Source organism: Nerophis ophidion, linkage group LG08, assembly GCF_033978795.1.
Source record: "Nerophis ophidion isolate RoL-2023_Sa linkage group LG08, RoL_Noph_v1.0, whole genome shotgun sequence".
Lineage (NCBI taxonomy): Eukaryota > Metazoa > Chordata > Actinopteri > Syngnathiformes > Syngnathidae > Nerophis > Nerophis ophidion.
In genome coordinates, this window is record NC_084618.1 from 59,339,414 (window position 1) to 59,362,465 (window position 23,052).

General features: G+C 39.9%; 2 protein-coding genes across 4 annotated transcripts in view; one reads left to right on the forward strand and one right to left on the reverse strand.

Annotated features, from left to right (window-relative positions):
- Positions 1-16,621, forward strand: part of myof (myoferlin) — a 42,035-nt gene extending 25,414 nt beyond the window's left edge. For 2 of the 3 annotated variants that reach the window (XM_061909132.1, XM_061909134.1), the window contains 28 exons: positions 153-267; positions 352-454; positions 529-671; positions 2,378-2,548; positions 3,632-3,716; positions 3,778-3,855; positions 3,919-4,100; positions 5,752-5,910; positions 5,978-6,079; positions 6,154-6,315; positions 6,406-6,571; positions 6,637-6,713; positions 8,402-8,413; positions 8,482-8,580; positions 10,659-10,787; positions 10,855-11,010; positions 11,084-11,175; positions 11,263-11,433; positions 12,803-12,951; positions 13,024-13,163; positions 13,231-13,319; positions 13,391-13,486; positions 14,517-14,658; positions 14,731-14,830; positions 14,900-15,093; positions 15,786-15,895; positions 15,974-16,121; positions 16,213-16,621. In XM_061909132.1, coding sequence (XP_061765116.1) covers positions 153-267; positions 352-454; positions 529-671; positions 2,378-2,548; positions 3,632-3,716; positions 3,778-3,855; positions 3,919-4,100; positions 5,752-5,910; positions 5,978-6,079; positions 6,154-6,315; positions 6,406-6,571; positions 6,637-6,713; positions 8,402-8,413; positions 8,482-8,580; positions 10,659-10,787; positions 10,855-11,010; positions 11,084-11,175; positions 11,263-11,433; positions 12,803-12,951; positions 13,024-13,163; positions 13,231-13,319; positions 13,391-13,486; positions 14,517-14,658; positions 14,731-14,830; positions 14,900-15,093; positions 15,786-15,895; positions 15,974-16,121; positions 16,213-16,248 — 3,406 coding nt within the window. In that variant the 3' untranslated portion in view covers positions 16,249-16,621. Of the gene's footprint in view, positions 1-152; positions 268-351; positions 455-528; positions 672-2,377; positions 2,549-3,631; positions 3,717-3,777; positions 3,856-3,918; positions 4,101-5,751; positions 5,911-5,977; positions 6,080-6,153; positions 6,316-6,405; positions 6,572-6,636; positions 6,714-7,845; positions 7,903-8,401; positions 8,414-8,481; positions 8,581-10,658; positions 10,788-10,854; positions 11,011-11,083; positions 11,176-11,262; positions 11,434-12,802; positions 12,952-13,023; positions 13,164-13,230; positions 13,320-13,390; positions 13,487-14,516; positions 14,659-14,730; positions 14,831-14,899; positions 15,094-15,785; positions 15,896-15,973; positions 16,122-16,212 lie in introns of all 3 variants that reach the window. The other variant, XM_061909135.1, reaches the window with a different exon arrangement.
- On the reverse strand, positions 16,279-22,978 carry aarsd1 (alanyl-tRNA synthetase domain containing 1). The gene is made up of 12 exons (XM_061909136.1): positions 22,765-22,978; positions 20,481-20,609; positions 20,244-20,403; positions 19,600-19,657; positions 19,359-19,515; positions 19,117-19,233; positions 17,712-17,842; positions 17,267-17,333; positions 17,103-17,194; positions 16,983-17,037; positions 16,824-16,918; positions 16,279-16,748 (listed from the first exon to the last, which is right to left on the reverse strand). The coding sequence occupies exons 1-12, from the start codon at positions 22,801-22,803 to the stop codon at positions 16,610-16,612; spliced, it is 1,239 nt and encodes a 412-aa protein (XP_061765120.1). The 5' UTR covers positions 22,804-22,978; the 3' UTR covers positions 16,279-16,609.
- Positions 22,979-23,052: the final 74 nt, after the last annotated feature.

Sequence of the window (23,052 nt, forward strand, 5' to 3'; positions counted from 1 at the left end):
AATCTACCCAAAAATGACCTTATTTTGCGTTCAAATTCTGGTTTTCCTTACTCCCACCATGTCCCTCCTCTGGCTGCTTTGTCCTAGAATTAGCATCATTTTGGAGGGCATGATGGTGTTTTATGGGAGCTTACATGACTTTTGTGTTGAAGTCTCTTAACGGAGGCGGATGCAGGACACACGGAATTCATGGATGAAGTTTTCCAAAATGAAACCCGCTTCCCTGGTGGAGAGTGGAAGGCCGCCTCTGAGCCCTTTACCGATGTGGTAGGAAGAAGCAGCGTGCATGCAAATATACTGGTGAGCTGTCAAGAACGCACAAATAAGTGAAGCATGTGATTTGAATCACAGAATGGAGAGAAGAGCCGCAATCCAGGAGAATTTGATTGTCCTCCCGGTTGGACCTTGGAGGATGAGTGGACAGTTGATGACAACAGAGCTGTGGATGATCAAGGTAGATACTTACGAGAGATATTTTCTTTTATGTGCCACAATAATAATAAGCAAGTTGAAATGTTTTTTCCACAGGTTGGGAATATGGCTTGACCATTCCTCCAGATGACAAGCCTAGGTCCTGGGTCCCTGCAGAGAAGGTGTACCATGTCCACCGCAGAAGAAGGCTTTTCCGACCTCGCAGGAGGGACACAGTTCCTGCAGGTGCAACCATGGAGGTCAGTATCTTTGGGTTAGATGTTGTTTACACGATATCATCTTATACAGGTGGCATAGCTGAACTTTTGTAACGATGCCGGTGCTCAAACTGTGTCTGAACCGGTACTTAAAAAATAATTGATTGATTGATTGATTGAGAAGTTTGACATCTTAAAGAGCTTACTCCATATAATGGTTTAAAACGGCAAATGGATGGCACAAAAAGCCAAAAGGCTTGTTTCCATTGTGGTCCATTAAATATTCATCACATTTGATACATTCAATAATAAGATATATAACCTGTAACATGTATATAAAAAAGATGTAATTTTTTTTTTTAAATAATGTATATATAATAATAATAATAATAATGGATTAGATTTATATTGCGCTTTTCTATTGTTATATACTCAAAGCGCTCACAGAGAAGTGGGAACCCAGCATTCATTCACACCTGCTGGTGGTAAGCTACATCTGTAGCCACAGCTGCCCTGGGGTAGACTGACGGAAGCGTGGCTGCCAGTTTGCGCCTACGGCCCCTCCGACCACCACCAATCATTCATTCACCGGTGTGAGCGGCACCGGGGGCAAAGGGTGAAGTGTCATGCCCAAGGACACAACGGCAGCGACTTTGATGTCCATAGGTGTTAAGCGAACCTGCAACCCTCAGGTTTCTGGCACGGCCGCTCTACCCACTACGCCATGCCGCCCATGACAGTATACATGTCAAATGTAAATAATAAAATGTATTTCTAATGTATAAACTTGTTCCTTTGCTATCTGAACTAACTATGTTCTCTGCTGGCTGTACATATCCTAAGTCAGACCTACACTGTTTCAATGTCCATTTCTCTGATGATGCAATTATTGATGACTGAAGTGCTGATATCAACCAAACCCTCCTCATCCCACCCCAGATTGTAAATAATGTAAATAATTAAATGTATATACTCTGATCATTAACTGTGTGATGACTATTATACTGATAGTATATATGTGTACCATGAATTTATTTACGTGGACCCCGACTTAAACAAGCCGAAAAACTTATTCGGGTGTTACCATTTAGTGGTCAATTGTACGGAATATGTACTATACAATATATACAAAAAAATGGGGGGGGGGGGTAATATACACTATGAAAATGACACTATGACATACAATAACATACTAATTGTATCCAAAATCAATACATTTTTATTTTAAGAATATAACGTCACTGCAGATATTGTACAGTGAATTTTGTTACATGCAAGTTGAACGAAATAGTAATGTAAATACTTCATTAGTGCAATTCAGTCTGTACACTATTGTGGCAAAGACTACCAGTGATACAAAGGTTTGTTAATTCTACATGCAAGAGTTGTGTATTAATCAAGCAACATGAAGTATAATAGACAATATCAGTATCAAGCAGGTGGTCTGTAATTTTGAGGTGAGGTACAAACAAATTGTTGACCATTTTGGCCTCACTATTTCACCCATGTCTCTGCAGGTAAATAAGTCAAGTCTAACACAGTCATGACAGTTGTCTTGGCAGTAACTACACATTACTTTTTATTTTTGCCTTATTTCACTGCTACTCAATAGTGACCACTGAAAAAAAGGCATCAATAGATATGCAACCGTTTCAGTCGGCACTAGTGGCATTATGGTACCAAGTTTCAGTACCCATCCCTAATTCTGATATTGAGTTTTAAAACAAAACATTTCCTATTGTGCACAGAGAATGGACCTAGGAGACCCAGAGGGATGGGAATTTTCCTCGTTGATCGGCTGGAAGTTCCACAGGAAGGAGCGATCATCAGATACGTTTCGTCGGAGGCGGTGGAGGAGAAAGATGGCGCCGGAAGAGCGCTTGGGAGCGTCTGCCATCTTTAAACTAGAGGGTGCACTGGTGGGTGTAAAACACTTATTTCCTGCACCAGGAGGTTAGGTATTCACTGGGGTTTAATGGTTAGTTAGTAACAAAACTTGAAATGTTATGGGTGGATTTTGAAGAAACTTTCAGGAAATTGGGTGTCATTTTAAAAACTGTCACCATGTTGTTCCGCACAGCTGTATGGTGCCTGGTGGTGCAGCCATTGTTTTCGTGTCGATCAGCATTGCAGATGGTCACAAACTTCACTTGGTTCTGTCTTTTTGTGGATGTTTTTTTTTTTTTTTTTTTGCGCAGTTATTCACTGGGGTTTGTTTGTTGGTTAGCAACAGAGTTCAAAAAGACAGATTTTTATTAAGCTTTCAGGAAATGCTAGAAATAAGATGAGGGAAAAAAAGATTACTGGTAGATTCTGGATTTACATTTTTGTCAAAGGATTCCTTACTATTGGTAGAATAATAGGGCCTGGCAAAGGTCCGGGCTTTTCAAATGCTTTTTTAGTTGATCTATTGCCACACATTAGATACAATTTCCCAGGCTGTCCCAGGTTAAATCACAGTCATAAACCCCCCTCCCAACAATTTGTTTCACTTCATTTGGTTTTTAATTCCATCTATCCATTGTCTACCGCTTGACCCTGGATGTTGGAGCCTGTCTCTGCTGCATTTGGGCTGAAGGCGGGTTATAATTTTTTCAGTGCAAAAAAAAAAAATGTTAACATGGTTAATACATACATTTATACATTTCCTAAATCAACCATGACTGGGATTTGAAGCCAGTGCCCCGTAAGCATTGAGTTTGTGTGTGGAATTTGGCCATTATATTTGTCTGTGACAGAGCAGGACGTTGCTAGGAATACGCTTGCGGTAAAATTTCATATTGACACTTCTTATGCGTTTAACAAACAGGGGCCTCCGGCAGATTGTGCAGCCCTACTCAGAGTACATGTTCTGCAATATCCACTTCCATATTTGTTAAATAGACAAAGCTATGATATGAAACAATGAACTGGTTCTCTGTATTATTTACTCGTGTATTAAATATCCACACTTTCTTCCTAAGCAGTCTAAACAATGAATGGTGTGTTGATTTACTTTACAGGGTGTTGATACTGAGGAAAGCTCCAAGGGTGACGTCACCAAGATGTTTGGTGCTAACACACCCACTGTGTCCTGCTCATTTGACAGTGAGTAATGGCTCTATGAATGTAAGTATAAATATAAATAATGATCCTTCTTTCTCCCCAGGGTCACATATGTATCACCTGCGTGTGTACGTCTATCAGGCACGCAATCTGACATCAATGGACAAAGATAGTTTTTCGGGTATGAGTGGTAAAAACCTCCTGCAAGACTTGAAGAAAGGTCTTGAGTTTTTTTTCTCTGCAGATCCGTATGCCCACATCTCATTCTTGCATCTGAGTAAGACAACAGAGAAGCTGCAAGCGACTCTAAACCCAACCTGGGACCAAACCTTGATTTTTAACAACGTGGAGATTTACGGCAACCCACAGACTATCGCGCAGCACCCCCCAAATGTGGTCCTGGAGTTCTATGACCATGACCAAGTGGTAACACATGTAACACTTTGTCAAACCAATCTACAAACCCCATTTCCATATGAGTTGGGAAATTGTGTTAGATGTAAATATAAACAGAATACAATGATTTGCAAATCCTTTTCAACCCATATTCAATTGAATGCACTACAAAGACAATATTTTTGATGTTGAAACTCATAATCTTTATTTTTTTTTGCAAATAATAATTAACTTAGAATTTCATGACTGCAACACGTGCTAAAGTAGTTGGGAAAGGGCATGTTCACCACTGTGTTACATCACCTTTTCTTTTAACAACACTCAAACGTTTGGGAACTGAGGAAACTAATTGTTGAAGCTTTGAAAGTGGAATTCTTTCCCATTCTTGTTTTATGTAGAGCTTTGTTCTTTCAATAGTCCAGGGTCTCTGCTGTCGTATTTTACGCTTCATAATGCGCCACACATTTTCGATGGGAGACAGGTCTGTCCTGCAGGCGGGCCAGGAAAGTACCCGCACTCTTTTTTTTCGAAGCCACGCTGTTGTAACACGTGCTGAATGTGGCTTGGCATTGTCTTGCTGAAATAAGCAAGGGCGTCCATGAAAAAGACGGCGCTTAGATGGCAATGTATGTGGTTCCAAAACCTGTATGTACCTTTCAGCATTAATGGTGCCTTCACAGATATGTAAGTTACCCATGCCTTGGGCACTAATGCACCCCCATACCATCACAGATGCTGGCTTTTAAACTTTGCATCGATAACAGTCTGGATGGTTCGCTTCCCATTTGGTCCGCATGACACAATGTCGAATATTTCCAAAAGCAATTTGAAATGTGGACTCGTCAGACCACAGAACACTTTTACACTTTGCATCAGTTCATCTTAGATTATCTCGGGCCCAGAGAAGCCGGCGGCGTTTCTGGATGTTGTTGATAAATGGCTTTAACTTGCACTTACAGATGTAGCAACAAACTGTATTTATTGACAGTGGTTTTCTGTAGTGTTCCTGAGCCCATGTGGTGAGATCCTTTAGAGATTGATGTCGGTTTTTGGTACAGTGCCGTCTGAGGGATCGAAGGTCACGGTCATTCAATGTTGGTTTCCGGCCATGCCGCTTACATGGAGTGATTTCTCCAGATTCTCTGAACCTTTTCATGATATTATGGACCGTAGATGTTGAAATCCCTAAGTTTCTTGCAATTGCACATTGAGAAACATTATTCATAAACTGTTTGACTATTTGCTCACACAGTTGTGGACAAAGGGGTGTACCTTGCCCCATTCTTTCTTGTAAAAGACTGAGCATTTTTTGGGAAGCTGTTCTTATACCTAATCAGGGCACCCACCTGTTCCCAATTAGCCTGCACACCTGTGGGATGTTCCAAATAAGTGTTTGATGAGCATTCCTCAGCTTTATCTGTATTTATTGCCACCTTTCCCAACTTCTTTGTCACATGTTGCTGGCATCAAATTCTAAAGTTAATGATTATTTGCAACAACAACAAAAAAATGTTTATAAGTTTGAACATCAAATATGTTGTCTTTGTAGCATATTCAACTGAATATGGGTTGAAGATGTTTTGCAAATCATTTTATTCCGTTTACATCTAACACAATTTCCCAACTCGTATGGAAACAGGGTTTGTAAAAGTGTTTCCCTGACAATATGGTGTCTGTTCAGGGAAAGGACGAGCTGCTGGGGCGCACTGTTTGCCCTCCACTGGTAAGATTAAATCCCGGCATGGATCTGACACCAAAACTGCTGTGGCACCCAATCATACAGAAGGGGCGGGTGGAAGGGGAGGCACTGGTGGCAGCTGAGCTCATCTTCAAAGATAAGGTCTGCATGCAAAGACGTGTGAAGAAGTGACAAACAATGAAGTTTAATGTCTTGTTCATTTCCTCAGTCAGGAGAGTCAGATCTCCCTCTGGTACCCCCAAAGAGGGCAGAGAACCTCTACATGGTTCCGCAGGGCATCCGACCTGTCGTGCAGCTCACTGCTGTGGAGGTAATGGGATTTCTCTGACGCTGTTTGCCTCACATTTTGCACAATGTTTCTAAAGTTGTGATTGATGTATGCAGATTCTAGTATGGGGTCTGAGGAACATGAAGTCTTATCAGCTGGCCTCGGTGTCCTCACCCAGCCTGGTGGTGGAGTGCGGGGGACAGAGGGTAGAATCGGCGGTCATCAGGAACATGAAGAAGAGCTCCAACTTCCCCAGCTCTGTCCTCTTCATCAAAGTGGTAATGTTCAATACACACATTAACCTTTTTAATGCCACCACAGCCTATCTTGGTTGAATTCGGGTTTCCTGTCAACCTCCTGTCCTCCAGCTTCTTCCAAAGGATGAGATGTACACGCCTCCCATTGTGCTGAAGGTGATTGATCATCGTCCGTTTGGCAGGAAACCAGTGGTGGGCCAGTGCACCATCACCTCTCTAGAGCGGTTCCGCTGCGACCCTTACATCATCACAGCAGAGGGAGCCATGTCTTCCAAAAGTAAGGCCACAAAATTACTGAAATGACCAACCATCTTAAGAGAACCTCATCTTGTCCTCCTGCAGTGGCCTTAATGGCGGCAATTCCTTACAAACAAGTTTCCATCAACATGGAAGAAAGTAGACCACTGCTGGAAGCTCAGGTAGGCTCCTACTATGGTATTTATCTTCTTTTCTAATCAGTTCCTCCAGGATTTTGAAATGGCAAGATTGCGCCAATTCAAACAAGTTCAACCAATCCCCACAAATCATGCACTTGGCCAAGCAGCATCATTTTTGCCAATCAAGTTTGTATGCACGGCGTTTAAAAGCACACATCTAGTCAAAAGTTTTGTTTCTTGTGTAGACCAAGCAGAAACTACAACATGCAGTAATATATCTACTCTTTGTTTGCTCATACGGCACTATTGTCATCTTGTCGTAGCCCAGACCTACTTCCTGTTCCTGTCCAGGCCGCTAAGCCTTCTGGTAATGTTACGTAGTGAATAAACATTTAGCAACACGGCTACTGCCGTCCTCACTTTCTTGTATGGCAGTTATATATTTATTTAACCTTATTTCATCCAGGGTAAGACAAACATATTCTCATTTGCAATGCTGATCTAGCAAAGAGAGTCAGCGTTTGCATGACCGAGATGTTGGAGTGTGATGATAATCTCATCACCAACAAAAACTACCGCTTTACTTTCAGAAGTTCACAAGTGCTCTAACTGGTAATTGTTTTGGAACTTAAATGTTTGAATGGACAAACAGTTTTCCTGCATAACATAAGCATGAAGATTGTGTGCAAATTGTGGACGACAGGCAGTGGACAATAAGTAAGCCTTTGTTTCTTTCTGTAATTACAATTACTGTTATAAAAGATTATAACAGTACAGTATTTTGACGATGGGTAGGTGCTTTTACTGCCATCTTATGTCTACTTTTAAGTCAGTGTGGCATACAACAACACATCAATACTATATTTGTTACACCCCTGTGCTTTTTAAGGTTACGTTTATGAGGAACCCTAAAAACAGTGATAACCTATTCCTAAAATCACAAGTTGAATAGATGTTTTTGATGGAAAAAGTAGCCTTAAAACATTCCACAACTTTTTTGAAAAACCTGCCGCGAATTCAGGCATTTTAAATTGCTGCTACAACCACAAAAAAGCCTGTGAAATCCTGGAGGGGACTATCTTTATAATTCAACCCACTGGAACCTTTTGACTAAAAAGTGCATAATTTGACTTGTGGAGTCAAATTTGACCAATGGTGTCACTCTGGCTTGCAGTTCATGCACAGCATGTCAGCTGCTGTCAACAAAATGGCGTCGGCAACGTCCTATTTTGTATGTATGGTTCAACTTGTTGCTTTCTCACAAAGCTGGGCACTGACACTGAATGATGACTTACACCACAGCTGTGTAAGATGTCACAATGCCACTGATGCAGGCGGGAGATGTCTTATTGTTGGAACAACCTGTCCTCTAATGAGCACATTAATACCATTTTTCACACTGGGCTCAACAAAACCTAGACTATTTTCTTAAATTTGTATCAGAAGCGCAAACTACCTATGAAATTGATTATTTTAGTAATGTGTTCAAATATACTCTGGTGCTCTATTAGAGAGACAGACATTTAACAAAAAGATGGCAGGTGCTGTGATACAAATGAGCTATGCCAGGGCCCTCATAGCAAAAACGCTTCCACCTTTTCATCCCTCAGATTGCAGCTTGCCAAATAACTGTTACACAAAGTACTTTAAACACAATGATGATGAAATTGATTATTTTTCTCCACTTTTGATTCCCTTTTTGTGTTACATTGCTCGGCCTATCTGCTCAGCGCGTAGAGAAGGTAAGACGCCGAAGTCACTTTGGACTGAACAAAATGATATCTACTGAAGGGTGTTGTTTACTTGTCAGGAAAAGCAAACTGTGGATTGGTGGAGTAAATTCTACATTTCTGTGGGAGACCAAGAGAGAGGTGGCCCTTATCTCAAGAAAGGATATGACACCCTCAAAGTAAGAAACTTATCACAACTATTGTAATGAACCGGTTGAACAATACATGCTTTCTAATATATGGGTTATCTTTGTTTTAAAACAATACAAATAACTACCGTATTTTTCGGACTATAAGGGGCACTTAAAATCGTTTCATGTTCTCAAAATTCGACAGTCCGCCTTATAACCCGGTGCGCCTGATGTATGTATTAATTCTGGTTGTGTTTACTGACCTTGAAAGATTTATTTGGTACATGGTGTAGTACGCAAGTGTGACCAGTAGATTACAATCACACTTAAGAGATACATGAATGAATTAACGTGGACCCCGACTTAAACAAGTTGAAAAACTTATTCGGGTGTTACCATTTTTTGGTCAATTGTACGGAATATTTACTGTACTGTACAATCTACTAATAAACGTTTCAATCAATCAATGTACACTGCAGGCGGATGCCTCGTCAATAAATGATGCTGGCAAGTACCTGTAAGTAAGCAACACCAAAATTTGATGTTTTATTGAGACAAACACAATGCTTTGAGCTATGAAGCCGCACTGCTTAATGAAACGTGGAGCATTATGGCTACCATAGTCAGACGTGATGTGCTTCAATATACATGTATTACTATTATGGTGTGTATGCATATGGACCCCAAAATGACACCTATATGAAGTCACCTGGCATTTTTTTCTCAGTTATGCAAAACCAACTTTTCTGACCTGTCGGGACCTGCCGACATGGTTTTGGGATCTTCATAAGTCTCAAATTTGCGGGCGTTTGCTACTGGAGTCCGGACCTTAGTCAATAAGCTCCTTTCTTTTTCTTTATATTCTTGTTGTGGGGCATTCATCATCTGCTGTTGCCATTTCTAATTCAAAGTACAGTATAGTTCTAACTCAAAGGGGAACTGCACTTTTTTTGGAATTCTGCCTGTTCACAATTATTATGAAGAACATAACACTTTTTTTAATGCATTCTAAATATTAAGTAAACGTAAATAAGTCTGCTTACAGCAAAGGTCCACTATTCCGCGCATAAAACCCATTCAAAAAGTGCCAACAATACTCCATGTACATTTTGTGGCTTGAATATTAACCAGGTATTAGGGATATTGTTATAAGCTCGAACACAGACAAACTATTTATAGCGGCGTCGTAATCACTATCGTGTGTCCTTATGTTTACATCGAGTGGTTTGCTGCTTCCTTGCTCCCTGTAAGTTTACTCTAGATCATAAATCATGCATCTCACTTGGACAGAAGTGTGAGTGGGTGTTCCGACAAGTTGGTACACTTTGACTGCCATTTAGGACCTGAAAAGACGCTTGGTCCCCCCGTGCTGCCCCACCCAATTTCTTTGTGAGGATTGAGACATTTTTTATTTAAATGGTAATATATGAACATCCTAATGACAGCAGACCTTGTACAGTAAGTGAGATTGTGTTTGTTGGCTCTCATGAAGTCTGCAGTTAGTAATCAGTAATGAAGAAGACATAAGCAAACGTGATGAAATTTTTAAACTTAAGGTACTGCGTATGCTTAGAATGATCAAAATACATAAATGTTAAATATAAATGTGCATGTTACTACATTACATATATACTTAAATCATGTATATAAAACCTCAATGGAGGTGCTGGGATGGTTTTTAAGGGCTCTATATGTGCAATTGCGCGGCTTCCGTAGGCTCCATTGTAAGTGGACTTTTGAATTTAGAATGCAAAAAAAATGTCCAACATGTCTTTCATAATGATTGTGAACGACAGACAAAATTCCAAATTAAGTGCAGTCCCTCCTTTAATCTGTCAGTAGACTCGCTATGCAAGAGTTAAAAACTACCGATACAACAAAGATGACTGTGTCGAAGTGGAGGCACGGAATTAAGGCCGGCCAAAATAACGGCGTATCCTGAATAGATATCAGAAAGCAGCTTGGAGATAGTCGGTAAAACATAATCTATGCAACATTTTCACCAAATAACCATAATTAAATGTTATGTAGACCATAAGGAAGTGATTTAAATGTAGAAACAAATCATAATTTGACCCCTTCAATGCGCCATGTAATCCATTGCATCTTTTGAATTGTATTTTCAGGTGTACAACTGTGAATTGGAAGTTGTCCCAGAATTCAAAGGGCTGACAGACTTCTGCAGCACCTTCAAACTTCAGCGTGGCAAAAACGAGGACGGCGATGACGATCCCAGTGTGGTCGGCGAGTTTAAGGTACATGACAAAATTAGACCAGATACTTGAATAACTGGACATCTCCTAACATTGTATGGGCCTGCAGGGGTCGTTTAAGGTGTACCCCCTGCCAGATGACCCGGGGGTCACCCCGCCTCCCCGGCAATTCCGAGAGCTGCCTGACAGCGGGCCTCAGGAGTGTCTGGTCCGGATTTATGTGGTTCAGGCCAATGATCTCCAGCCCAAAGACAACAACGGCCGAGTGAGGATGGATCCTTGTTTTCAGCAAGATAGGCTAATCACATTTTATAACAACTTTTGTTAATCTTCCCTAGTGTGACCCTTATATAAAGATATCCCTGGGAAAGAACACAATTGATGACCGTGACCATTACCTCCCCAATACCACCAACCCTGTGTTTGGACGGTACCTGGTCCAAATACATGCATGGGTTTTTATCTAACCTATTTCCTTTGATAACAGCATGGATTTTGGGTTGTTTTTTTTGTTCAGGATGTTCGAGATGACCTGCTTCCTGCCCCAAGACAAAGACCTGAAAATCTCTGTGTACGACCATGACCATCTGAGTCGCGACGAGAAGGTTGGGGAGACGGTGATTGACCTGGAGAACCGCTTCCTGTCGCGATACAACGCCTACTGTGGCCTGCCCCAAACCTACTGCACGTAAGGCAAACGTTTGAAATAAGCAAACATGACTTTATATTCTTACTACAGCTGCAGCGGTTAGTCGACATAATCACTACTAAAAGATTGTTGACAAATATTCATTGTCATGGCCTGCCCCTGGCATAAACACTCTATGCAGTTGTTTAGGGGGCACAACCAGTGGGGGGAGAGCACATAATTATGGCGACCGATCACTTCAGTAGCTGATAATCGTTTTTATCGTGCTCTGCAAGTGTTTGCTTCTTCTACTTCATTGGACTCAATTACCTCATGGAAACAATTATACTTTTTTTCTAAAAAACTTTTATTAGACAGGGAGTCAACTTGTCCTTTGTAATAGTTTTAGTTCGATTTAGCAGCATGGCGGGCGTTCAAAAGCTTATAGAAATAATGTAGCATCACTTAGAATGCTTTTATCATGACAAATTTACACCCGTACTTCTAAAGCAACCATACTATTTAAGTTCATATCGTAGCCAAACCCATTTCTTTAAGATATGTCTATTTGTTTTTTCATAGATTTTGCCAAGTCATTGTTTTGTGTTTTTCTTTTTTCTTACTTTTTCCAATTAATGCCAAAACGGCATAGCAATTTTGAATTGTTTTCATTGTGGTACCAGATAGCCAACACACTGTCCCCTTTTGCCCAATAAACCTATTTTTTTACCTTTTTCTTTAAAACTTTGGACATTACCTGGAATACTAACACGTGACTATTGAACTGAATTGTGATTTATGATAAATCCATTCATCCATTTTCTACCGCTTGTACCGTTCGGGGTCGCAGGGGGTCATGGAGCTTCTCAGCTGCATTCGGGCGGAAGGCAGTGTACACCCTGAACAAGTCGCCACCTCATCACAGGGCCAACACAGACAGACAACATTCTCACTCATACAAATTTTTACATAATTGTAAAAATATTAATACATTTTTTCTATCCAAGTATACACTCATTCAAACTACATTTTTGTTAATGTATGCACACACTCAGGCTCCCATAACCAAATCTGCTTTTGGTCGCCAGGATAATTCCGTAATCCTTCGTTTATCTCTGTTAATTGGTTCCAGGCTTGGGCGTGGTAAATTAATTTCCAGGAAGTAGGGATTATTATAATTAATATTTTTTTTATAGCTAGAGTATTAAATGTGTGCAACTTTCTAAATGCATTAAAAAAGCTCTCTAGACATGAAATAAGTCACCTTTACAAGCCGCAAAGTGCCATGTGACGAGGAATGTGTGCTACAATACTCACTAAGCTGAAGTCAGCCCTATAGCCCCTTTTAAAAATACATATTAGTTGAAGCCCAATTGTTTTACCCCATATATTACAAAAATATATTCTAACTGTATTTTCTCACTGTCAGTTCTGGAATCAACCAGTGGCGGGACCAGTTGAAGCCATCTGAGATCCTGGAGAACCTTGCTCGTCTGAAAGGTCTATCCAAGCCCAGGACTGAGGACAACGGCAATTCATTGAATTTTAACGGCAAAGAATACAAGCTGGCTCAGTTTGGTGAGGTCATGACTTGAATGAAATCCAAGTTCTTGCAACACAACATGGCTTCCCTTTTCCCCCTCATTTCAGAAGACGACAAGAAGATCCATGAGCACCTGGGTCCAGCCCGGGAGCGTCTGTGTCTGCATATCCTCCGCACACAAGGGCTGGTTCCTGAGCACGTGGAGACCAGGACCCTTAATAGCAGCTTTCAGCCTAACTTGCCCCAGGTTTGATGTCCAGACTCTCATACACACTCACCTGTCTCACCTGTTAACGAGTTATTTGGCCGAACAGGGACGACTTCAACTGTGGGTGGATGTGTTTGCAAAAAGGATGGGTGTGCCCGGACCTCCCTTTGACATCACACCACGCAAGCCAAAGAAGCAAGTGTCACTGAAATGTCCTCATTTTTGGTCCACCAACAATGCAAACCTTATCTTCTTTCTCCTTTTAGGCATTTCCTGCGCGCAGTCATCTGGAACACAACTGATGTCACTCTGGACGAGACCAGCGTCACCGGAGAGCACATGAGTGACATTTACGTCAAAGGGTACGGATAAATATTAGCAGGAGATGCATATTAACCTTTAAGCAGATGGGAGACAGAGAATCACTTCAATAAGAGTTAAAAACTTGCATGCATTTTTATGAAATTATGAGGAACAAGTTCGTCTCAAGAGTACACACAAGTACATCATATTTTTCTAACAAATATCTAGTCTAATATACTTGTTGGATCAAATGCTCAGAAGTTCAAGTCTAATCTGATTGGCTAACATCTCGTCAGGTTAGATTTCTTGTTCTTGAAATATCATTTCTTGCCATGTGTCTAAAAAGGGAACTTTGAACTTTTTTTTTTCACCTTTTTAAGGCAAAATACTGCAACTCTACTACTGATGCCCGAAAAGAACTCATAAGAAACCATAAGTTAACTTGACATTTTTGTTTTATTTAAAACAATTCTATATTTTTGTATTCAAAGTACATTAAAATTCTTAAAGAATCTTGATTGTTTTTGACAATCCCACTCCCTTCAAAAATACTGTTTTTTATATGATGAAACAGTTACCCAAGTGGAATGGAAAAAGTGAGAAAAAAGCAACAGTCTTTTAATAAAAATACCCAGTGTCAACCTTTAAATCCACTAATACGGAATAAATGTAATCAAAGCAAGAGCTACTGTCAGTGCTGGACGCAAGTGGAGACTGATGCTTTTCATCACAAATATGTAACTATTATAACGTGTGAAATGGTTAAACAATTGTAACAGAGGGTCTGGTAAGATGTAGTGCAAGCCCGGCAGGTAGGAACTCGAGGGGCACTTTTTGAAAGTAAACTGCTCTGTCCAATTCAAACATGGCCATCGTCGTGCTCTTTTTTTTTTATTTTTCCCCCCCTCACAATTCAACCCCTTTCAGCTTTTACAATAATAGCGCGATGCGTCACAATTTATCAAAATGCGCTGATAAAATGATCTACGAAAAATCTAAAGGTGTTGTAAAGAGAAAAAAATGCATTTATTCCTAACTTACGACATTTGGATTCCCCCCAAATGATGAATTAACCCTTATCTCCGACAGATGGATGCCAGGAATGGAAGAGGACAAGCAGAGGACAGATGTCCACTACAGGTCTTTAGACGGAGATGGCAACTTCAACTGGAGGTTCGTGTTTGACTTTGACTACCTGCCCGCTGAGCAACTTTGCCTGGTCTCAAAGAAGGTGAGCCATGCTGACAACATGTTATCATTATATATATTTATATGTGCTACTTAAAGGATCAATTTTTAACAGGAGCACTTTTGGAGTTTGGACAAAACCGAGTTCAGAATCCCCCCAAAGCTGACTGTCCAGATTTGGGACAATGACAAATTCTCCCTGGATGATTATCTTGGTAAGACATGCTTAACATTACAAATTCATATATTAAAGTTAAGAGTTATTCATGCTCTTATGATTCCAGGTACTCTGGAGTTGGATTTGCACAACTTGGTTGCCCCTGCAAAGACCCCCGAAAAGTGTTCTCTGTCCATGATGGAGCATGTGGAAATGGAAGCTCCACAAAAGGCGGAAGCTGCCAAGTCTCTGTTTGCCCAGCAATCAGTGAGGGGCTGGTGGCCATGTTCTATTGAGCAAGATGGAAAAAAGACCTTGGGGGTGAATATTGTATTTGAAGACTATTGTTTTGTTCGTTTATACCTACTCTATCATGTAAATCAGAGGTTCTTAACCTTTTTGACTTCTGTGCCCAACTTTTCCGTTACAAATATACACATGGCCCACTCAAATATTAACACCGAATTAGCAATCTTACTCTTGATGTTTTTTTTCTAATGATATGAAGTTAGTTGATCCCATTTAACACAAACTTTAAGCTTAGAAGCATAAGCACGAATCAAATATACTGCATAAGAATGGACTCTAAATGACTTACAAAAAATACACTTACAATTATGTTGTGCTTGAATAAACTAAATTAATATTTTTGTTAACTAAACTGTCAATAAAATTAAAGTGCAAATGAAAATACAGCTTCACCACTTCAGTCATAATTTGTGTGCTTAAAAACGTATGACATTAGCTCCAGCCTTCTTTTTCTGTTGGTTTAAGATTGTCATTACTGCCATGAGTGGTGGAATAATGTATTACAACTAAGTACCACTGAGGGATCGCAGCTTAAAAACCGATTTCTTTTGGTGGCCCTCTATGGGGGAACTTGCGGCCCAACAATAGGCCCAATGTTTAGACACTAATATAAATAATTGAAAGGATGCCTTGTGTGGTACACTGCGGCCATGAAAACTCTAGTTTGTGCCTTCTTTTTCAAGCTTGTTTGTGGTTCCATATAGGGTAAAGTAGAGATGACTTTGGAAATTATTAGCGAAGTGGACGTGGATGAGAAACCTGCAGGAAAAGGCAGAGATGAACCCAACATGAACCCAAAACTGGACTTTCCCAAGTAAGAATCCACACAAGCAAACACATTTGCCAAACTTGTCATTCCAATGGAGTCACACATCTTCTCCATGACCAACAGGCGCCCTGAAACGTCCTTCTTTTGGTTCACCAACCCATGTAAAACCATGAAGTTCATTGTGTGGCGACGGTTCAGGTGCCTCTTCATCGGAATCCTCATCCTTGTCATTGTGCTCCTGTTCCTCGCCATCCTGTTGTACTCTTTACCGGTAAGCAGCATTGTTTGTGTGTAAAATAATCATCCGAAGTTTAACATTACTCTGATGTTCTGTATCTATATTTTTGTTCTGCTTTCTCCAGAACTACATCTCAATGAAGATAGTGAAGCCACTATGAGCCAAACTTCAAAACAACAAAAGATCGCAGTGACTTCCAAACGATCTTTATTTTTAATTATTTTCATCCAGTGTAGTTTTTAGGCTTGGAGCGGGAAGGGATGCCTGCATAAATTTAACATATTCTGTCACAAAATGTAAATATGAACACATGCTTAAGTGATTAAAGCACAGCACTGACAGGTTTGGGTTGCAGGTGAGAAACACAAAATTTATGTATTTAAGACTTTTAATAAACTACCATCACATGATTTAGATTTGTTAAACATAAACCACACATGGCATTGACTTGTACATATGACCTAAAAACTGATTTTTAAGAAATGTATTGTTATAAATAAATTGAGAAATAAAAACTGCATTTATTCTTCCTGTGACGTTTGCTGACTGCAGTGTTGTTGAAGAAGAGCTTCCACCTCCCCTCTCCGTGCCAGGCTGTTAGCTTTGCCTTGGAAACGGCCATTTTTTCCTGCTCCTTTGCCTTGCAGCAGCTCTAATAACCTGGAGAGGATTTCCCAATTTTGATATCAGTGCCTGAGGACGGAACTACTTTTACCAGCGGAGTGAGTATCCTACCGTGGTCCCGTCTGTGCAACTTGTTCGCTGGGTCCAGCCAGCAGAAACAAACCAGGCCCCTTTTCCTCTCCCACAGTCAGAAACACTAAAGTATCCTGAGAAGAACCACACAAATATTACCAAAAAAATATTCTAATAGCATCAAGTTGATATTCTTACTTGTGTGTTTATTTCATTGGCAATGATATTCATGAACTCATTGTCGCCTTCTTTTCTGGGGGTCAGAGTTAAACCGTTAGTACAACGTAATGCTTTGGGGTCAAGACAAAGGGGTCTTACTTGTGCAAACTGAAAAAGCTCCCTCTCTGGGGGTCATTCTTAAAGTTGTGAGCAATGAGGAGCGCCATGTCTCGTAGAAGGCTCAAGTTAGTCTGTCAAATATTTTACAGAACTTAATAGCATTTTAACTAAAAAAAAAAGTGACAGCAAAACTGTGGCCTCACTTTGTGCAGAAGCTTTGCAGACTTCTGCAACTTGTCCACAGCCTCGACGTGCTCATCTGGTCCAGTTCTGTTGAACAAAAAAATATCTACTGGCACTGTCAGTGAAAAAAAAATGTTGCAGATAAAACTTGAGAGCAAAATTTTCCTTGTTTATTGCACATTGATTTAAATAAGGTTTTGCAAAAAATAACATGATTACCAGTTTTTTCTCCATAGAATATTCTGAACCGTCTAACATTCTTGAGCTTCTTAGAACTGGCTGGGTTGTTTGGTGGTGTGAACATGCAATACTGGGGTGATTTCACCATATAGTTCACCCTTGGGGGTCAAGCAACCCCAAAATAAGCAAATATATGTGAAATGGCCTCTAGCGTTTTAATATACAAAATATCCTAATATAGTGTCTGTTTTTTCTAGCGAACCAGTACAATACACAAAAGCTTACTTGAGAAGAGCTACCAAGGAGCGCTCAGTGCTGTAGCTTTTCTCTGCATATTTCAGCACCCTGTTTCCCACCAGGAACATTAGGTTGGTTTTGTTTTTCTTTCCTTTCTCGGTCCCCAGCAGCTTGATTACCTTAAATGTAAAAAGTTCAGTAGAAACACTTAAAAATAAGGCTAAAGTTTAAAAGTAGAACTTTTAGTCATGGTGAAACTCTTAAAAAAAACACAAAAATAATGCAGTCCTCCACCTGGTGGATTTTATTTGGATTTTTTGTTGTTAAAATTAGCATTTTGAAGCAAAACATCAATACAACAGTAGTATTGGCCACTAGAGAACACTGTTGAGTATTGTGGCCACTAATTGGCTCCTCCTCCTCAGTCAGCATTACTATATTGGGTTAAGGAATTTAAGTGTTACTAAAGGGTGTTATTTCATGTCCAAAAGGCTCTCATAATGCTGAAAAACTTCTTCAGGTTGTAAACCGTTTTTATGCTTTAGCTATGAAAATATTTGATCTATAACCAATTTATAATTCAGACTAAATATAAATAATCGCAGTCATGTCCGAAACCAATTAACGAGACTGTAACTGTAGAGAGACTATTTTTTGATTATGTAACTCGTATACAGCTTTTGTACTTGCATAATAACTTGGAGTGTATCTTTTGGACAACAAGGTCATTAACATATATATTACACGGCACAGCAACAACCAATGTAATACTAATTAGGAGCATACTACTCAGTCAGCATTAATACCACTGAATTAATTGAAAACAATACAAGTGGGACTGCAGCTATCCAATATTTTTGTAGCCCATCCATTTGATTAATGGAGTAGTCTGATACAACACACTTTATAAACTCAATGCTTATTTTTGGGAAAATTATTGAAATATTTTTTTTTTGACTTGCCACGATGTTTTTTTCTGATAAATGCTCACATTTAACATTGAAATGTAACACTACAGTTATATGCATTTTATTATGAAAAAATATGTAAAACTTTTGGTCGGTCAATCGGGTCCGGATTTTATAAATTTGTATAACAGTTAATCGAAGCACCAAAATATAAATTAAATATTTAACTGATTAATCGTTGCAGCGTTCACACCCACAGCTTAGTAACACAACCAACATTTTAAAGTGCACGTAGGAGTAAAGCTGCAGGATGCTGCAAACGTATACAGTTATTAAAACCTATATCTAAAAAGAAAAAAATGCCTATACCAATGTTTTTTTGGACCCAGTGCTAATAAAGCCCAGCGGTTTTCCTTTTGAACACCACACCACTTACCCCTATAAAAAAACTGGTTATTTGAATAGAAGTACTGTAACTTGACATGAATAACAATCAGCATTAACAGAAGTTCTGATGTTTATATGAACACTTCATTAGGTACTACCTGTAGGTGACTAAGGTTGGACACGTGAGTTCCGCAACACATGTTGGCGTCGACCCCCTCAATATCGATAATCCGAATTGGCCCCGCGTGGTCATCTGGCAGCCCTCGACTCCTCACCTGCACAATACACATGAGGTACACCTGCACTACCTACCTCAGCTGTATATTATGGTTATAATTAAACTGCATCATACTAATACTACTTATACACTGGATGGGAGCAATATCTTAGACACACACACCTTTTCCAACTCAGGGCTGTCAACAGAAAGCAGCTTCACATTGACCGGGATGTGGGCTCTGATCTTCTCATTCACAACATCCTCCAGTGCGTATAACTGGCCAGCTTTTACAGACACCGTGTCCAGTTCAATGGAGCTTCTGTGACGCCCCAACTCCCTAAGAACAAAGATAGGGTAAGATAAGAAGTGAACAGGAATGTTTTTTTACAACCCCAGCCTTACAAAAGTTGTGTGACTATACCAAGAAGTGGTCTTGTATCCAAACATTGAGTCAGCCAAAGCTGTGATCAAATGTTGACCTAAGAAGGGCAGAAAACACTCAGCTTATAATCACACTAGATATGACAGACTCTTTTTGACCAGGGGTGTCAAACTCATTTTAGATCGGGGCCACATGGAGAAAAATCTACTCCCAAGCATGCCGGACTGGTAAAATCATGGCACGAAAACTTCAAAATAAAGGAAACTTGAGATGTGTTTCTTTGTTTAAAAATAGAACAAGCACATTTGGAAATTGTTCAAATCATGCTTTTTAACAATTACCTGTTGTGGTAAATGGTAAATGTACTTAATTTGTCATTTATATTTTCTGAAAGATGTGACATTGTTCATAAATCAACTTATTGGTGTTAATTTTCAATCTATGGAGATAAAAAAAATATATCAAAATCAAATTACAGTATGTTATTTTTGCATCATCTACAAAGACTTGCTATTGAGACATCCAGTGGACACATTTAGAACAGCGGTTACTTTCATTAAAACATTTCAGGTTTATTTTTATACTTCGCAAACTCATGCCGCGGGCTGGACAATACCTGTTTGCGGGCCTGATCCGGCTCTCGGGCTGTACATTTGACACCCCTGCTTTAGACTAATATTCACCCGAGTGTTGCTGCATATGGTCGAACCTCCTCTCCCAGTCCACCTTCACTTGCACCTCCTGACCCACCTCCAACGGAGACCCCACAAAGTGAGCGGCATCTTGGCCCTGCCTGGTCACCCTCAAAACGGGGACGTCCCCGATTAACCCGTGGTCATCTGGCTGATGGAGGACAATAAGACAGTACAGACCTCCTTGCATATCATTTGACATTCAAATCTTGAAAAAAGAACCCTCACCTGACCACCGCCCTCAGGAAATAAGATGGTGTCTTGTAGCTTCACAGTGAAGCCTTTAACAGTTTCTTTCTTTCCATTGATGTCTTGTTTGAGCTCCGCAGGACAACACGAAGCTACAGTTGTGACAAACTAAAAGAAAGTCATAATTTACAGCAGGCCTGGGCAATTATTTTGACTCAAGGGGCCAAACTTAGGGGAAAAAAATGTGCCTGGGGGCTGGTATATCTGAATTTTAAGAACATTAATACAAAACCTCACAATGTCTGATTGAATGCTGAAAAGGTTATAACAGACCGCCTTAACAAACGGAATGTAATTTTTATTTTACTGAATGAGAAACCAAAAAAGTACATGAAAAAAAGTGTTTAAAATATTAACTATGAACGATAAAACACTGAATATTGACAACATATGAACATCACACCCCCTCTCCGACATATTTTACAATCGAGCGAAACGCAACAGAAATGCAACAAACACAGCAAAATGTGAACGTGAAAAAACTAAAAACCCCACCTACAATCTGATATATCTGATTTATCACAAAGCTTTAGAACTCTGTTGTAAAAATCTCCTTCCGCGTCTGTCCCCGACACCCGCATTTCAGGCTGGCCGCTCTGGAAACTCTCTGTGGAAACGTTCCCCGCCCACACTGCTTGGAGCCTCGTCTGAACTGCTGTGATTACCATAGTATCATGCAGATTCCAACCATTGAAATATTTTGTATAGTTCAAGACTTATGGTCATTTGAAAACATCACCGCACATCATGACAGCTACAGTTTCTATCTTAAAGGCCTACTGAAATGAGATTTTCTTATTTAAATGGGGATAGCAGGTCCATTTTATGTGACATACTTGATCATTTCACGATATTGCCATATTTTTGCTGAAAGGATTTAGTAGAGAACATCGACGATAAAGTTGGCAACTTTTGGTCGCTAATAGAAAAGCCCTGCCTTTACCGGAAGTATGTGCGCGTGACGTCACGAATTGCTGGGCTCCACACATATTCACATTGTTTTTAATGGGAGCCACCAGCACCGAGAAAACAATTTCCCCATTAATTTGAGCGACGATGAAAGATTTGTGTTTGAGGATATTGATAGCAAAGGACTAGAAAAAAGAAAAAAAAAATCAAGTAAAAAAAAAAAAAAAAAGGCGATATTATTGGGACGGATATAGAAATTTTTAGACACATTTACTAGGATAATTCTGGGAAATCCCTTATCTTTCTATTGTGTTGCTAGTGTTTTAGTGAGTTTAATAGTACCTGATAGTCGGAGGGGTGTGTCCACGGGTGTCTTGAGGCAAGTCTCTGAGGGAAGTCGGCGGCAGCTGTATGGACAGCGCAAGCTCAGCTGATCTTCGGTAAGAGGTGACTTTTTACCACAAATTTCTCACCGAAAACTGCTGGTTGACATTTGGTCGTGATCCATGTTCGCTTGACCGCTCTGATCCATAGTAAAGTTTCACCTCCGGGAATTTTAAACAAGGAATCCCCGTGTGTTTGAGAGGCTAAAGGCTAAAGCTTCCCAACGCCATCTTTCTACTTTGACTTCTCCAATATTAATTGAACAAATTGCAAAAGATTCAGCAACACAGATGTCCAAAATACTGTGTAATTATGCGGTTAAAGCAGACGACTTTTAGCTGCGAGTCGTGCAGCGCTAATATTTCCTTACAGTCCGTGACGTCACGCGCATGCGTCACCATTCCGCAACGTTGTCAACAATAAACTCCGCAGGAAATTTAAAATTGCAATTTAGTAAACTAAACCGGCCGTATTGGCATGTGTTGCAATGTTAGTATTTCATCATTGATATATAAACTATCAGACTACGTGTTGGGTAGTACTGGGTTTCAGTAGGCCTTTAAAGATCATATAAAATTATTTGGGAATGTCCGGCGGGCCAGACTGAAAAGCTTAACTTGCCGAATGTGGCCCCGGGCCTTCATTTGCCTAGCTCTGATTTACAGACTTTATTTATACCAGGTTGATGTTTCGGTACCGCCCCCTAGTGTCTCGGAACGTATGGGACAGAGTCGGCAAAATTTAACATTTTTAATTTGAAAATATTTGTTCGGGTGAAAAAAAGAGCCGCATCTCGGAAGAGATACTACGATTGGTGTGTAAAATTGGGAAAAAAAAAAAAAGTTTATACTTTGACAGGTGTTAGCAACCATGCTATAACGATGCTAACAGTTAGAGAAAACAACGATAGCATTATTTTAAACGCCGCAGCATTACATCCAATAGTATATGATGGAAGATGTCTTCATACCTCTTTCATATAACAGTCTCGTTGACACTGGAAAGCCATATTAAGATGTGTTTTGGAAAAACAATTGTTGAAAGACACGACAGTTGCGGGTGTTACAAGCCAGCTGGTGACATTTTGGTACGGGAAGCAGGAAGGTCAAACCAAGCAAAGCCACTTTTTTTGATAAGTTATTGCAAAAAAAAGAAAAGCGAAAACAAATACGCATCAAAACGGTTTACACTAAAATAAAACAAGTACTGTATAAGCTATTTACAGCAAAAAGTTGATCAATGGTTAAAATAAATGTAT

Bases quoted from the DNA above. Each gene is read 5' to 3' on its own strand.
- aarsd1 (XM_061909136.1), bottom strand. From the start codon at position 22,803: ATGGCTTTCCAGTGTCAACGAGACTGTTATATGAAAGAG. The intron at 20,404-20,480 runs GTGAGGGTTCTT...GTCCTCCATCAG, and splicing joins TTCCTGAGGGCGGTGGTCAG to CCAGATGACCACGGGTTAAT. The intron at 17,334-17,711 runs GTAAGCTTTTGT...TTTGTTCAACAG, and splicing joins TCCTTGGTAGCTCTTCTCAA to AACTGGACCAGATGAGCACG.